Source organism: Eublepharis macularius, chromosome 5, assembly GCF_028583425.1.
Source record: "Eublepharis macularius isolate TG4126 chromosome 5, MPM_Emac_v1.0, whole genome shotgun sequence".
Classification (NCBI taxonomy): Eukaryota; Metazoa; Chordata; class Lepidosauria; order Squamata; family Eublepharidae; genus Eublepharis; species Eublepharis macularius.
The window spans coordinates 112752535-112766038 of NC_072794.1; the positions used below are offsets into that span (position 1 = coordinate 112752535).

Consider the following 13504-nt stretch of genomic DNA (forward strand, 5'->3'; position numbering starts at 1 on the left):
ACTCTTTTAAGCTCCCTGTAATCCTGCAGCAGGGAATTGTTAGCCTCACCAGCCTTGCAGTCTGACCTCAGAAGTCAAATTCCACAGAGTTCAGAGGACTTTACTCTTAGAGACGTATACACATGACTGCAGCCTTAGGTTCTGGTGCATGGAGATTCTTTGATCCAGCTACCAAAACAGTGGCCCAGCCTTTAGGCAATATTAACACATGGCTCAGACATTTAAAGTGCAGTTCTAAACAGAGTTACAGCCTTCTAAGCCCATTGACTTTAATGGACTTAGAAGGGTGTAATTGTACTTAGGATTGCACTGTTAGCCTACTATATATCCAGTATCCAACTATATATCCAGTTAGCCTACTATATATCCACTCACTCTCACACAGACAACAAAAGCTTCAAGGCAAATCACTTACGCTGCATGTAAGAGTCCCAGGGCATCCTGATGGTTCATGTGAGTCCATTGCTTAAGCAGGGCATAGATGTCCGGCAAGCATGCCCACTCCCAACTCGGAGCACTAGCAAGCAGCAGAGGCAATGAACCTACTTCAGAATGGCAGTAGTAACGCTTCTCCCACAGCCGCTTCCGGTCAGCATCTGTTAGCCTGGGATGACAGGAGACAGTAAGAATAGTCCAGGGATACAATGTCTGTTAGCCCTGATCACTAAGCAGAATCTCCATATTCAGAGGTAGCATGCCTCCGGGACAAGCAACAGAGGAAGGGTGTTGCCTGCATGACCTATTTGTGGAAGCAGCCAGCCACCCACTGCTGGAAGTGGAATGCTGGTCCAGATGGACTTTTGATACAATCCAGTGAGGCTGCTCTTAATTTTTTAAGAGAACTTCATAAACATTCTATATGAAGGACAGAGGCACACAGTGACAAAGGACAAGGGAATATATATTTTTGTGCAGTGTGGGGGTGTGAGCAGTACAGTGTCATCAAATGACCACTACAGTATTCCATTTGATCATATGACTGTGATTTGGGTACGATCAGGAAAAAGAGTGTTGTTTTATGTGGCCACCAGAGAGCAGCAAAGTTGCTGAAAAACCACCCCTTAAATCTCAAATGCACAGGACAATGCCTGGTATTTCCATGGGCAAATGAGTTGATTTATTTCTCTCCAGGGAGGGATCAGGTGGCTAATGAGGAAGCTTGAACCAATTCCACCCCAATCATAATGGGACCAGTGATTCTCCTGCCCAAAGGGCTGCAGAAGGAAAGGAAGTTGTAGCCATTGATAGATAAAGTGCAAGAGCGCTAGGGAAGGGGCTGGTTCCCATTAAAAGGAATGGAGCCACCCAGATGTGCATCTGCGGAAGCTGGCTCTAGCTTATGCTTCCATTTGGCTTCTGTTAGCCTTTAAAGATGTCACAGTACCCCTCTTATTTTTTCTGCAATAGACTGCCATGGCTACCCCACTGGAATTTGTTCTATCTGTGTGGCTCTTCCTCCACCAACATTGAAAACATATCCTACATCTGAGGGAAGAAAGGTTAAACTTCCTGAAAACCTGATTCACAAGTATAGTTCTACCTTAAAACTTCTGGAATGAAGAGGTAAAAGGCCTGGCAACAATCAAAGGAGAGAAGAAAATGAGCAGTGCTTGCTTAACTTATACAAGAGAGGCACTGAGGCTGAAGGCTATCTTAGAAGGAAAAACCCTTTGACTTTGACATTCTCTCCCCTTCCCATCCCAAATGTTTGGCAATATATGCTAGTACTCAATAGCATTCTGCACACTTTCAGAGAGGCAGGTTCTAGAGCACGGCCAGGCAACCTCCAGCACATGTTCTCAACATGAGCACGCCAAAGCATTTGCTCAGTGTGCAGGGCCAGGTCTCTAACCAAGGGACTGAGGTGACCACCTGAAGAGCTGGTAGTGCTGCCTGCCTTGGGTTCAGATTGTTTCCTGTGTGCCTGGCTAAGTGCAACCCTGTTTTCTCCCCTCTCCCACTGAACCTAGTTCAATAACTACTTCACAGGTAGAGATGTTGTGGGGTTTTCAGCACTAGGGCCACAAAGGTTGTCTGCACCTATTATTAAGTTAAGCCATATGCTGAAAACAAGGCCTAGGGACTAAACTCAGGAAATGAGGCTTATTCCATATAGCTCAGGCCCCAGCTGGAAAATTAGCCTGTTATAATTTTATTTGGTCTCTTGAGGGTCTTTTTTATTTCACAGATCAGTATACTTGGCAGCAAAAAAGGCAGTAAGATCAGAAGACCTGAAAGGTCAGAAGCAAGAGTTCTGAGGAAGACCGTTGGGAAAACAGGAGCAGCAGCAGAGTCTCACAACAAGGAAAACTAAACGGGACTGGCAAAAGCAGCCTACACGTGGCGTTGGTCTGTAACAGAAGGGAGCGGCTGAGGAGAGACATGTGTCAGCCTTCCTGTAGGGAAAGAAAGAGGCCAAAGTCTGAGGAGCAGCTGGAGGTACCCTGCGCTGAAATAGTACAGGAGAAAAAAAGCTGGCAAAATTATTACTTAGGACTGCCTCAGTCTCTGCTGTGGTCTCCCTCACATTGTTCTGCCAGAGTAACCTAGAAGGACAGGATTTGAGCCAGACCTCAGCCCTGGAATATTTCAGTGCTAAGGTGTGAAACTGGAGTATGTCAAATAATAATTTCCCTCAGCCCTGAATAGCCACAGCCCATGTCTGGGATGGCTTTGAGGCTCTTCACGCACACACACCCTGCTGCATCTTTTTTCTAGAAACTGATTCTTGCACCACAGGGGAGTTTTCTGGAGGGAGACCAGGTTGGTTGCAAGAGACTAAAGCTAAGCTCCAAGGCTACTGTCACTGGAAAAGCAGGAGGGCTGGGTGTGGGGGCCTTGGCAAAGCTGGATGGGAGGGCCCCTTGCACAATATGGCTAACTCTGTTCCCACAGGCTTCCTTTCACCCCCCCCCCCCCCCCAGGAAATCCATTCACCCAGATCCTGAACAAAGCTGAAGGAAAATGAAAGTGCTACCCACCCGTGGGAACCTCCCACACTAGCAATGACCCAGAGCAGGCAGGAAAGGATGTGGCACTGCCTCCTGCACAATGCCAGGAAGTGCCCACCCACCACTTTTTAACACAGAGCATTTTTCTTGCAGAAAGCCCAACAGCTCCCAAGCATGAGGGGAAAGGGGCGAGAAAGCAGCTGGACACCTGCTCTAGATACATCATAACCCCAGGGCACAAATGGACAACATCCATTTGGCCTAAAAGCTTTCCTTCCAAGAATACACACAATCTGCAGTTGCAAATGGGCTGGAAATAATCAAATCAAGGTTCTCTTCTTTTATGTTGTGCTTGCAGAGATAGTGAAACTGTGCTAGAATATAAGATCAAGAGGAATTAGCCATGTTAGTTTGCAGTAGCAAAATAGCAGAGTCCAGTAGCACCTTTAAGACTAACCAACTTTATTGTAGCATAAGCTTTCCAGAGCCACAACTCTCTTCATCAGATACATGGACAAAGAGAGCTGTGGCTCTCGAAAGCTTATGCTACAATTAAGTTGGTTAGTCTTAAATGTGTTACTGGACTCTTTGCTAAAATAAGGTAACCCTTAACAGCACTTTTGGCATCTAACTGGAATTTTCAGCACTCTGGCTCTATCTACCCACGATAGGATGTTGTGTTGTTGTAATCACACACCTACTGGATTTTCCAGCCAGAGGTACAGATCCTGCCTCTAATGGCCAGCACAAGGCATATGGGATTCTGATCATAGCAATTCCAGAAATTAAGCCACACCCCTTGCCATTTATAAATAAGAATGCCCAATGACAGCTTTCCATTTAAAACCAGCTGTATACAATTCTTGTCCTTGTCTTGTTGGAATTAAATACAACTAAGCCCAGGAGACTCTGTTATTATACAACTAACAGATAGAACTCCCAAGAGATTCTCCATCTCAGGCAACACAAAGAGGAAGAGAACTAATATTAACCCTTAAAAAGCCAAGCAGTTTTGTGCACTTTTCACTATACTCTTCAGCCCTGGCAGCCCTCTTTGAATGAGTCTCATGGGCAACAGAAGGCTCAAGGCTGTATTATAGAAGGGCTGATGACATTATTAATGCTAATACTGCTGCACAGCATTTATCACATTCCTAGACATCATTTTTATCCCCATTTGGCAGATATAGGGCAAGAAACACTGAGGTTGAGAGAATAGTGGCTTTCCCAATGACTCTACCTCAATCTGTACACAGCCTGTATCCTAGTCTGTCCCTGCTTCTGGAAGCACTGAGGCACGCTATCAGCATACAGGAGACTCAGATGCTTCAAGCTGCCTGCATCTGGGGTCAATTTCATGTCTCATCCCAGAACACAAAATTATAGAGAGGCTTTCCTGGATGTGAAAGTTGGACAGTGAAGAAAGCTGACAGGAAGAAAATTGATTCATTTGAAATGTGGTGCTGGAGGAGAGTTTTGCAGATACCTTGGATGGCCAAAAAGACAAATAAGCAGGTACTATATCAAATCAAGCCTGAATTCTCCCTAGAAGCTAAAATGACAAAACTGATGCTATCTGGTCATATTATGAGAAGACAAGATTCTCTGGAAAAGTCAATAGTGCTAGGACAGAAGGCAGTAGGAAAAGAGAAAGACCTAAAATGAGATGGCTTGACTCAATAAAATAAATGATGCCCTCCAGTTTGCAAGATCTGAGGAAGTCTGTTAATGATAGGATGTTTTGGAGGTCTTTCATTCATAGGGTTGCCATACTCATACATCGGAGGTGACTTGATGGCACATAACACACACACATACTCCACCATGGAGCTTCAGCTCCTCCTCTTTACTCACAGTCCTGAAGGTGCTTTGGTACTCCAGAGGACCTGAGCCTGGAATTCATGTATGTTAACACTCGGCTACAGAACCTCTTTTTTACTTTAACTAGACACTGTATATGTGAAATACCAGTGAACTTTGCAGTATATGTAAATGCCCTTCCTTCACACTCAAGTAACCATAGCCCCCATCACGTTCTTTGGCTTAAGCAGCAGGGCACTCAAAGTACATGCTATGACCCCGAGGCACAAGCCCCAGTGCATCTCTTTTTGGAAGACAAGGTTTGTTTATGTACTCAACCAAATACCCCTGGTGACACAGGAATAGTGCCTTTGCAGGTGTGAAGGCTTCTGGAGCAGCAAATTAGGGGAGTTTGTAGGCATGCTCCATTATGGAAGAGGTGCCATTATGCCAGTGAGAATCGGCTGTATACGAAGCACTCTGTCTTTACTGTAGGTGGCATATGAACTCCTTTGGATGCATTTACACTCTCCCTGACACTATGGTAGCTTAAGTAAGAAGTGTTTAACTATTATCATAACATTTTTAAAATTTGAGGTGAGAAGCACAATCCTTTCTTGTAATGCAAGACAGAATCCCTCCCCACACCCCGTCGAGGATTTTCAACTAGAGACTAACAGTGTGTCTACAGGGCCCATGCTATTCAGCAAGGAACTAAAATCTGTTCTAATTCACAGTAGTTCCTTGAATCTTTGTTCTTTTCTTCTTGACATTTATTAATTTTGACAATAAAAGAAGGTAAAAACCACCTTCAAACCGGGAAATGTTTGCCTCTTATAGTTTTAAAATCTCCTTCCTCCATTCTTATTTGCCTTTAGATCACAGGCAATCTAGAATGGAAGCTTTTCTCAGTTGGCAGAAAACTATTTGTGAAGGAAAGGGATCTTAGAAGCTGGTTGATATGGTGTCCAGCATGGCAGCCACTAACCAATAACCACATTGCCAGCAGGGAAGCATATTTTGAACAAAAACTCTGGATGAAAGTCCCATGCCAGGAAACACTTATAGAACAGCTGTAGTAGGGTGTGCCAGGAGATCTGATCTCAGAAAGTATGGAAAGCCAGAGCAGCAAGGAAGGAAGGAGGTGAGATGACTAGACGAGATACCAGACATTCTACAGGATCAGAGAGTATAATGCACCTAGGAAAATAACAATAGCATATAAAGGAGGGCCAGGATCTGACCTCAAGAGTCTTCATCTGAACATATAAAGCTGCCATATACTTACATTATACAAAGCCAGTTTAGTAATGTTTATTCTGTCAGTGGACCTCAGGCAGAGAAAAGTCTTTCCCAACATCTGCTCCTGAGATCCTTCTTTTACTGGAGATGTAACAGATTGATTGCAAGACCTTCTGCACACACACAGCATTTACTCTATCACTGATCTACACCCCTCAGAAGGGAAAACACATACCATGGGAAACTAATCTGAGCAGTTTTGCTTGGCCACTTTTAGGAAGAGATCTGCAACAGATCTGCCTTTAGAAACTAACAAATGAACTAAAAGTCAGCATCCGAGACTTCTATTGGTCAACTCAAGGTTCTTGAAAAAAACCTAAACCATTGTAAAGCATACAAATCCAGTTTTGTATGAAACCAACTGAAGCTTGTTTCAGTAAATAAACAAAATGGCAGTTTATTTAGAATTACACGATAGAAAGATGACACAGGTTAGAGGAGATGATTTACCTATGAGGGGCTTTTACCTGAAATGGTTTCATGGCTCCTTTGGCTGCAACTCCTGGGAGATGCACCTTTCCCAGTACTGCCACCCAAGTTTCTAAAAGTGGGCAATAGGAACTGATCCTCAGGCCTATGCACAATATGGAAACACTGATTTATGGAAAGGTTTGCCAACTGACCAGGAATAGCTACTTTTTCCTCCCATTCCATCCAGTTGCTAGAAAAGCAAGGGACAAGGCAAGGCCTTCTTTTCCTGTACTGACTTTTTGAAGTTTATTTTTAATTTGTACATTTTAGATGAATAAGCAGATTTTGCATTTGACTATGGCCCCAATCCCACCTAACTACTGGGTACACAAAGTCATGGCTTTGTATTAGACTTGTTCCAGGGGCTGCTCTAAGAGTCTCTGTACATGAGACATCTTATACGAGGACACTCGAGTATAGGGAGATGCAATGTTAGCCAGGATGCAAGTACCCCAAGCACCCTAGACTTGCCACAGACCCCTTACCTGCAAACTGATGGCACCCCAGCAGCAGGCACAGACAGCCCAGAGGAGTTGATGAAGCTCCAGCCAGTGAAGAGGGAGGGTGAAAAGGAGCCAGCTGGAGAAGCCAGCCAGGCACATGCTGCCCAGCCAAACCTTAAAGAGCAAGAGGCACGCACGCCTACCTGGGACGCTGACACCAGGGCAAACAGGCTAGACGCCCCTACCCAGGTCCTAGGAGGGGGGGAGGGGGAGGGGGAGGGTTGGAGGCAAGAAGCAGAGACAGAAGGGAGCTCGACAGGTTGAGCAGGCCTGCGAGTGGTAGAGAGGAAGCAAGGGTGATGTATACCTCCCCTCCTTCCACAAAGCTGGAACCTGTGCTGTCCCTGTCCACACCTGGGAGTTGTAGTTCAGGCCCACCAGCGCTCTGCGCAGCCACGCCCATGCCAAAGCCTGACAGTAGTTCAGTTTCACCTCTCTACACAGAGCCAACAGAGAGCATTTCTGAGAGGGTTTGTTAATTTCATTCTTCTCCTCCCCAACTGCTCTGTCAATTTCACCTCTCCTTCTGGGAGGCGAAAATGAAATTAACAAACTATGCTATCATTGCATCTCCCTACACTTGAGCATCCTCGTGTAAGAGGTCCCATGTAGAGAGACAGTCAGTCTCTGCCTGGTACCACATTACCGGTCTCATTACCAATGCTGATTTCTCCACACCCACTACCCTTCTGCATACCCCACCCTATTCAATCACAACTGCCATTGTCACTCACTGGCTATTATAATTCGGCTTCTGAAATCACTCCACTCCAAGTTATAAGGACAGATGGACTCACATTTTTGCTGTATCTGAAGAAGTGAACTGTGATTCACAAAAGCTCATACTCTACCAAATTTTGTTAGTCTTATAGGTGTTACTGGACTCTTGCTCTTTTCTACAGGTATCACGGTCCTTCAAAGAACTGGTAACCTAAATTCTCCTCTTAGAATGGATGTGGCACACAGAAGTGCTAAAAGAGGAGACCAGGAATCATGAAGGAGATAAGAGATGTTCCTTACATTGCATGACATGTACGTCAGAAGAAGGAATGTGATCCTCCTTCCCCTCCCCCTCTCACTTTGCAATGCTCCATTCAATACCATCCAAAAGTGTCTGAAGGGCTAGAAGGCATCTCCCACCAGTGCCTGTGCACACACTCGCCTCTTACCAATAAAGTGATTCCTTCTGCATCACCTCCTTCAGCTTCCGCTGGTCTCCCTCAGTGAGGCTGTGGAAGTTGTACTTTGGACTGAAGTCTGCAGCTGGTGGGCTAGTAAACTTGACTTCAAATGCTGAACTGGGAAAATCAATCTGTAAGAGGAAGTAAAAAAAGGATGATTTTTTTTAAAAAATGTACAATCTTACAGTAATCTTGAAAGGGCATATGGATACCGAGAATACCTTCTCTCACATCCTCTCGTGGAACTTGCCTGAAAGAAGGTCTTGCTATCACCAACCTGTATCTGGATGCCCTATTATTCATGTGACTGTGGGCCAATTCAGACATCACAAAGAAGCAGAAGACCATTTATTTATTTTCTTTTTAAAAAATTATATACTTTTTTCTGACAAATGTTCAAAGTGGTTTCCAGATAAACCCACAGACATAGTTTTAGGTGGGCAGCTGTGTTGGTCTGCAGTAGAAGAGTAGGATTTAAGTCCAGGGGCACCTTAAGAGTCCAACAAGATTTTCAGGGTGTAAGCTTTTGAGAGTCAATGGTCCGTTGTTCAGACTCAAGTAGGAATGGAGATCTCTGAACCTTTATATCCCAGCTGAAAGGTGGGTGGGGTTTTACAAGGAATGTAAAGGTACAATGCAGCTTGATTAGAGCAGAAATTAGCAGCTGTAGTAAGATAGGATTCTTATCCAAAGTCTCTATTCAGCCCTAGAGACGTGGGTCCATTATTCCGAATTTGTGAATGAACTCCCGTTCAGCAATCTCACATTGTAATCTCCCCTTGAAGTTTCTCTCTTTGAGGACAGCCATTTTTAGGTCAGCAATGGAATGCCTTGGAAGATAAAAATGTTTTATGAGTGTTGTGATTTCTAATGTCAGGGTTATATCCATTTATTCTTTTGCATAGGGACTCACCTGTTTGTCCAATGTAGAGAGCGGAAGGGCATTGCTGACACTTGATATCATATATAACATTGGAAGAGGAACAAATGAATGAACCTGAGATAGTAGAACTGGTGTTGTTAGAGCCAGTGATCATGCTGTCGGAATAAATATGGGAATCACCAAACGCAGAGGCTTAAAGCGAGAAGAGCAACCAAGACCAGGTTACAGAAAAAAGCTCACTCAAATGCAATAAACTCCAGTAAATATGAAACGTTTTAAAGTGCTCAGTGCTATAATATAAATGTACATACAAAAATTAGCTAAACAATAACACTATATCAACAATATTTCATATTTTTCATATCCATATATCAGTAATATTCCATCTCAAAAATCCACAGTATACGTAATTCATACAATTGAGGAAGATCCGAAAGTCCTTATGTAGTACAGTCCGTTAAGAGTTTCAATCAATTACTATGAATTGCATTTGCCCAGTATAGCTGAGTCATAATTCAAGGTGCCATAATTCAATCTTCCAGCAAAACAGTACTCGTGGGGAGGTAACGGTTTCAAACTTGCCCGACAAACCGCTAGCGTGGTTTCTTTCGCACTCACATGCTTTGTTAGGGGCATTAAACACTAGATACAAAGAAATTACACTTGATACTACAATCCCATAGCAAATTGCATCTAAACTTACTCTCCACAACATTGTAATACTTACAGCAATTTCAGTGCATTAATCATGTCGGATGTACTGCTGCTGTTAGCCGATGGACAACATATCCACAAAATGGAGGAGGTATTAAGCACTATATATACTCTCTGGCTTAAAGTAACCATGCCTATTTACACCTACCACTACTCGACCCCCAAACCAAAGCTGAGTGACACAGATCTTATATATCGCTGTCTGTCTCAACAAACTATATAAAGCAGGAGAGATCCCAATCTAAATTAAAACCCTCCGGTGTAAGGGAGTTTAGAAAGAAAATCCACCACATTTCTCGCTTGAGCAACTGTCTAGGTTGTATGCATCCTTCCCTATCCCTCACCACCTCCAGCACGGAAAATCTCAATTCCTTTTCAGTATGTTTAGCTAATGCAAAGTGGGAGGTGAGGGGCGCCTCTTCTACCCATCTCCAAATCTTTGATTGATGCTCCTGAATCCTAATTCGGACCCCCGTGTTGGTACTCACAATGTCAATTAACCCAAAAGGGCATTTGATAGTGTACACAACCCCTGGTGTGCTGCAGGTTGAAAACCTTTTCAATGAGATCTTTTTATTATTTTTCTTCAACTTGATGGTGTTTCCATTAATCACTAAGTTGCAAACAGTGTCCACAGCTATGATGACCTGTAGGTAATCCTTTCAAAGTTTCATATATAATGTCCGCATGTACTAGTTTGACTCTAAGGCTATGTGTTTTTCTGTAGCCTATTCTAGGGGGGTTGCTGCAACCTGGTAAGTGTGAGACTAAATGCCAGTGTTGTTTAATTATCTGCAGAATCTTTGGGGACAAGAACGTATAGTCCACAGACCAAAGCACTCGAGGCATATCTAGTCTTGGTTTGACTGTTAGAAGTTCGTTCAGGTTAACTTGGGTAGCTCGCTGTTTGGCATTCCATACTGCCTGTGGAGGACAGTCTCTTGAAATAAAGTTATGGTACATGGTCTCACTTTCCTTAACAAAATCTGGTTCTGTTGTGGCATTTCTGCAGATCCTTAAAATCTGACCATAAGGGATGTTTAATTTAAACATCTAGGGTGGTGTGAAGAGTACTGTAGAAGAGAATTACGATCAGTATTTTTTTGATAGAGACATACTGCCAATTGGTGTTGGGATCTTTTATATACTATTACATCCAAATAACTAATCTGTTGCTGATGGGCACGTGGGTGCGAAACAAACCACGCTAGCAGTTTGTCAGGCAAGTTTGAAACTGTTACTTCCCCACAAAGACTGTTTTGCTGGAAGATTGAATTATGGCACCCCAGCTATACTGGAGAATTGGGAGTACAACAGGCAAGTGCAAGTCATAGTAATTGATTGAAACTCTTAACGGATTGTACTACATATGGACTTTCGGACCTTCCTCAATTGTATGAATTATGTATACTGTGGATTTTTGAGATAGAATATTACTGATATATGGATATGAAAAATATGGAATAAATGTGGGAACAGAGTTGGCCACATTATACAATCTCAGGTTCATTCACATGTTCATCTTCCAGTGTTATATATGCTAGCAAGTGTCAGCAATGTCCTTCCATTCTACACTGGACAAACAGATCAGTCCTTATGCAAAAGAATAAATGGACATATATGACATTAGAAATCACAACACTCAAAAACCAGTGGGAGAACATTTTAATAGTCAAGGACATTCCATAGCTGACCTAAAAGTAGCTAGCCCCAAACAGAGAAACTTCAAAGGGAGATTACAACGTGAGATTGCTGAAATGGAGTTCATTCACAAATTCAGAACAATGGACGCCACTCCCACCCCCACCCACGTGAATAGAAATTTAGGATTCTTATCTCACTATAGATGCTAATTTCTATTCTATACAAGATGCACTGTACCTTTACATTCCAACATTGTCCTTTGTTACACCCCTCCCATCTAATCAAGCTGCATTGTACCTTTATATCCTGATACCCTCCCTTGTAACACCCCACCTGCCTTTTCGCTGGGATATAAAGCTCAGGGATCTCTACTGCTCCTCGTGTCTGAAAAAGGGAGCTGTGACTCTTGAAAGCTCACACCCTGAAAATCTTGTTGGTCTCTAAAGTGCCACTGGACTGAAATCCAGCTGTTCAACCACAGATGTAGATAAACCAAAACTAGAGACATAGATAAACCAGCAATAGATTCAAATACTCTCACACTTCCATTTTCCAAAGCACTTGGATTTTCATGACTTTTCAAACACACACATCCCCTCTCCCCGACTTGCTCCAGTGCCAGGACCAGGCTTAGCAGGTTTCAGTGTGCGAATGATGCATTTTCAAGGAGAGAGAGATGGATGTGTTTGGGGGAAATGGCAAAAGAATTATGAAATCAAGTTAACTCCCATTTTTACAGGCAGTTCTCATACTAAAAAGGTCAGAGAAAGAGAGATCAGGAAGACAAAGAGCTGCCAAAAATGACCAAGGGTTTAGGGCCAAGTCACACCTCCAGTTAGGCTGGCCACATCTGTGTTACTACGTAAGTGACCAGCACTGAGGCTGTGCAAAAACTGCTATCACACCATTTCAGCGTTCCATTTGCCTAGACTGTGACTTAATATGCTATCACAAAACTTCCAAACAAGGGCTGAATGTTGGTGTGCTAAGCCACAATATGGACTAGCAGGGGAACAAGCGGGTGACTCTTCTTGATGCTGAGTCAGCACTCCTCATCACTTGCCCCATAACCTACATCATGACAGCCTCAAAAAGAATGGGTGAATCAGCCCTCAGTCAGGGCCACATAGTTTTCTCCAAGAGAGATGCTATCCTTCTCCACTCGACATTCCCTTTGGGGCAGGCCACAAAAACACAACCGATCCTTTTACCTCACCTCCAGGCATGTTTCACATGCTATGAGACAATAAGGGCAAATAAACATGACTTGGAGAGGAGGGGAGTCCATACCTGTTTATTTATTCCAAACAATAGAGTGCATCAATTTAAAAGGGAAAGGGGCAGAGCAGGATTTAGCACTCCTCACCTGTAAGCTCCATTTTCTGCAAAAAGAAAATGTTCTTTTAATGCACTCGCAAACTACAAACCCTTAGATACCATGAACTAAGTACAGATTCTCCAAAGCCTCAGGGACACTGCAGATAGGCTGCTGTCTTACAGCACTGACAAATAAAAGTCACTTGCACTTAGATACTCTCTTAAGACTATTCCCACCCTGAGAATAGTCACATGAACAGTAGGATATGCAGATACATGCAAGTAGATCTTCCCATCACATCAACTTTGGACTTGACAGCCTCCAAGGATTTATACTGCCCCCAAATAATATAGTTACTCCTAATGTCCTAGATAATTATAGTTTAGGCATCAGATTCACTAGTGGACACAGGGCATGCATGTCTGTATTTATTTGTGCCAATCAAAACAGAGGCCTATAAAGCCAAGCTGAGAGCTGGATGGATTAATAGGAATGATCTAAGCAAGAGAGCATCCAGAAATGTGGATATAGCAGTGCTGTAGGATGACAGCCATCTAGAGTGCCCTTGAGATTCTGGAGAATCTGTGCATTATACATAAGGGACTTCAGTTGCAAGTGGATTAAAGAACATCTCATTTGAATCTTTCAAGAGGAAAAATGAGGTCAAGCTTCACAAGCTTTAGAAAGTCACAACCACACCCCATCTTTAGATAGGAAAAACCCAAGGTGGGATGTGA

General features: G+C 43.3%; 1 protein-coding gene across 1 annotated transcript in view; it reads right to left on the minus strand.

Moving 5' to 3' along the window:
- PIK3C2B (phosphatidylinositol-4-phosphate 3-kinase catalytic subunit type 2 beta) overlaps nt 1-13504 on the minus strand; it is a 117534-nt gene that overhangs the window by 23971 nt on the left and 80059 nt on the right. Inside the window, exons 15-16 of the mRNA XM_054979281.1 lie at nt 8197-8339; nt 416-604 (exon numbers count right to left, since the gene is read on the minus strand). Coding sequence (XP_054835256.1) covers nt 416-604; nt 8197-8339 — 332 coding nt within the window. The remainder of the gene's footprint in view (nt 1-415; nt 605-8196; nt 8340-13504) is intronic.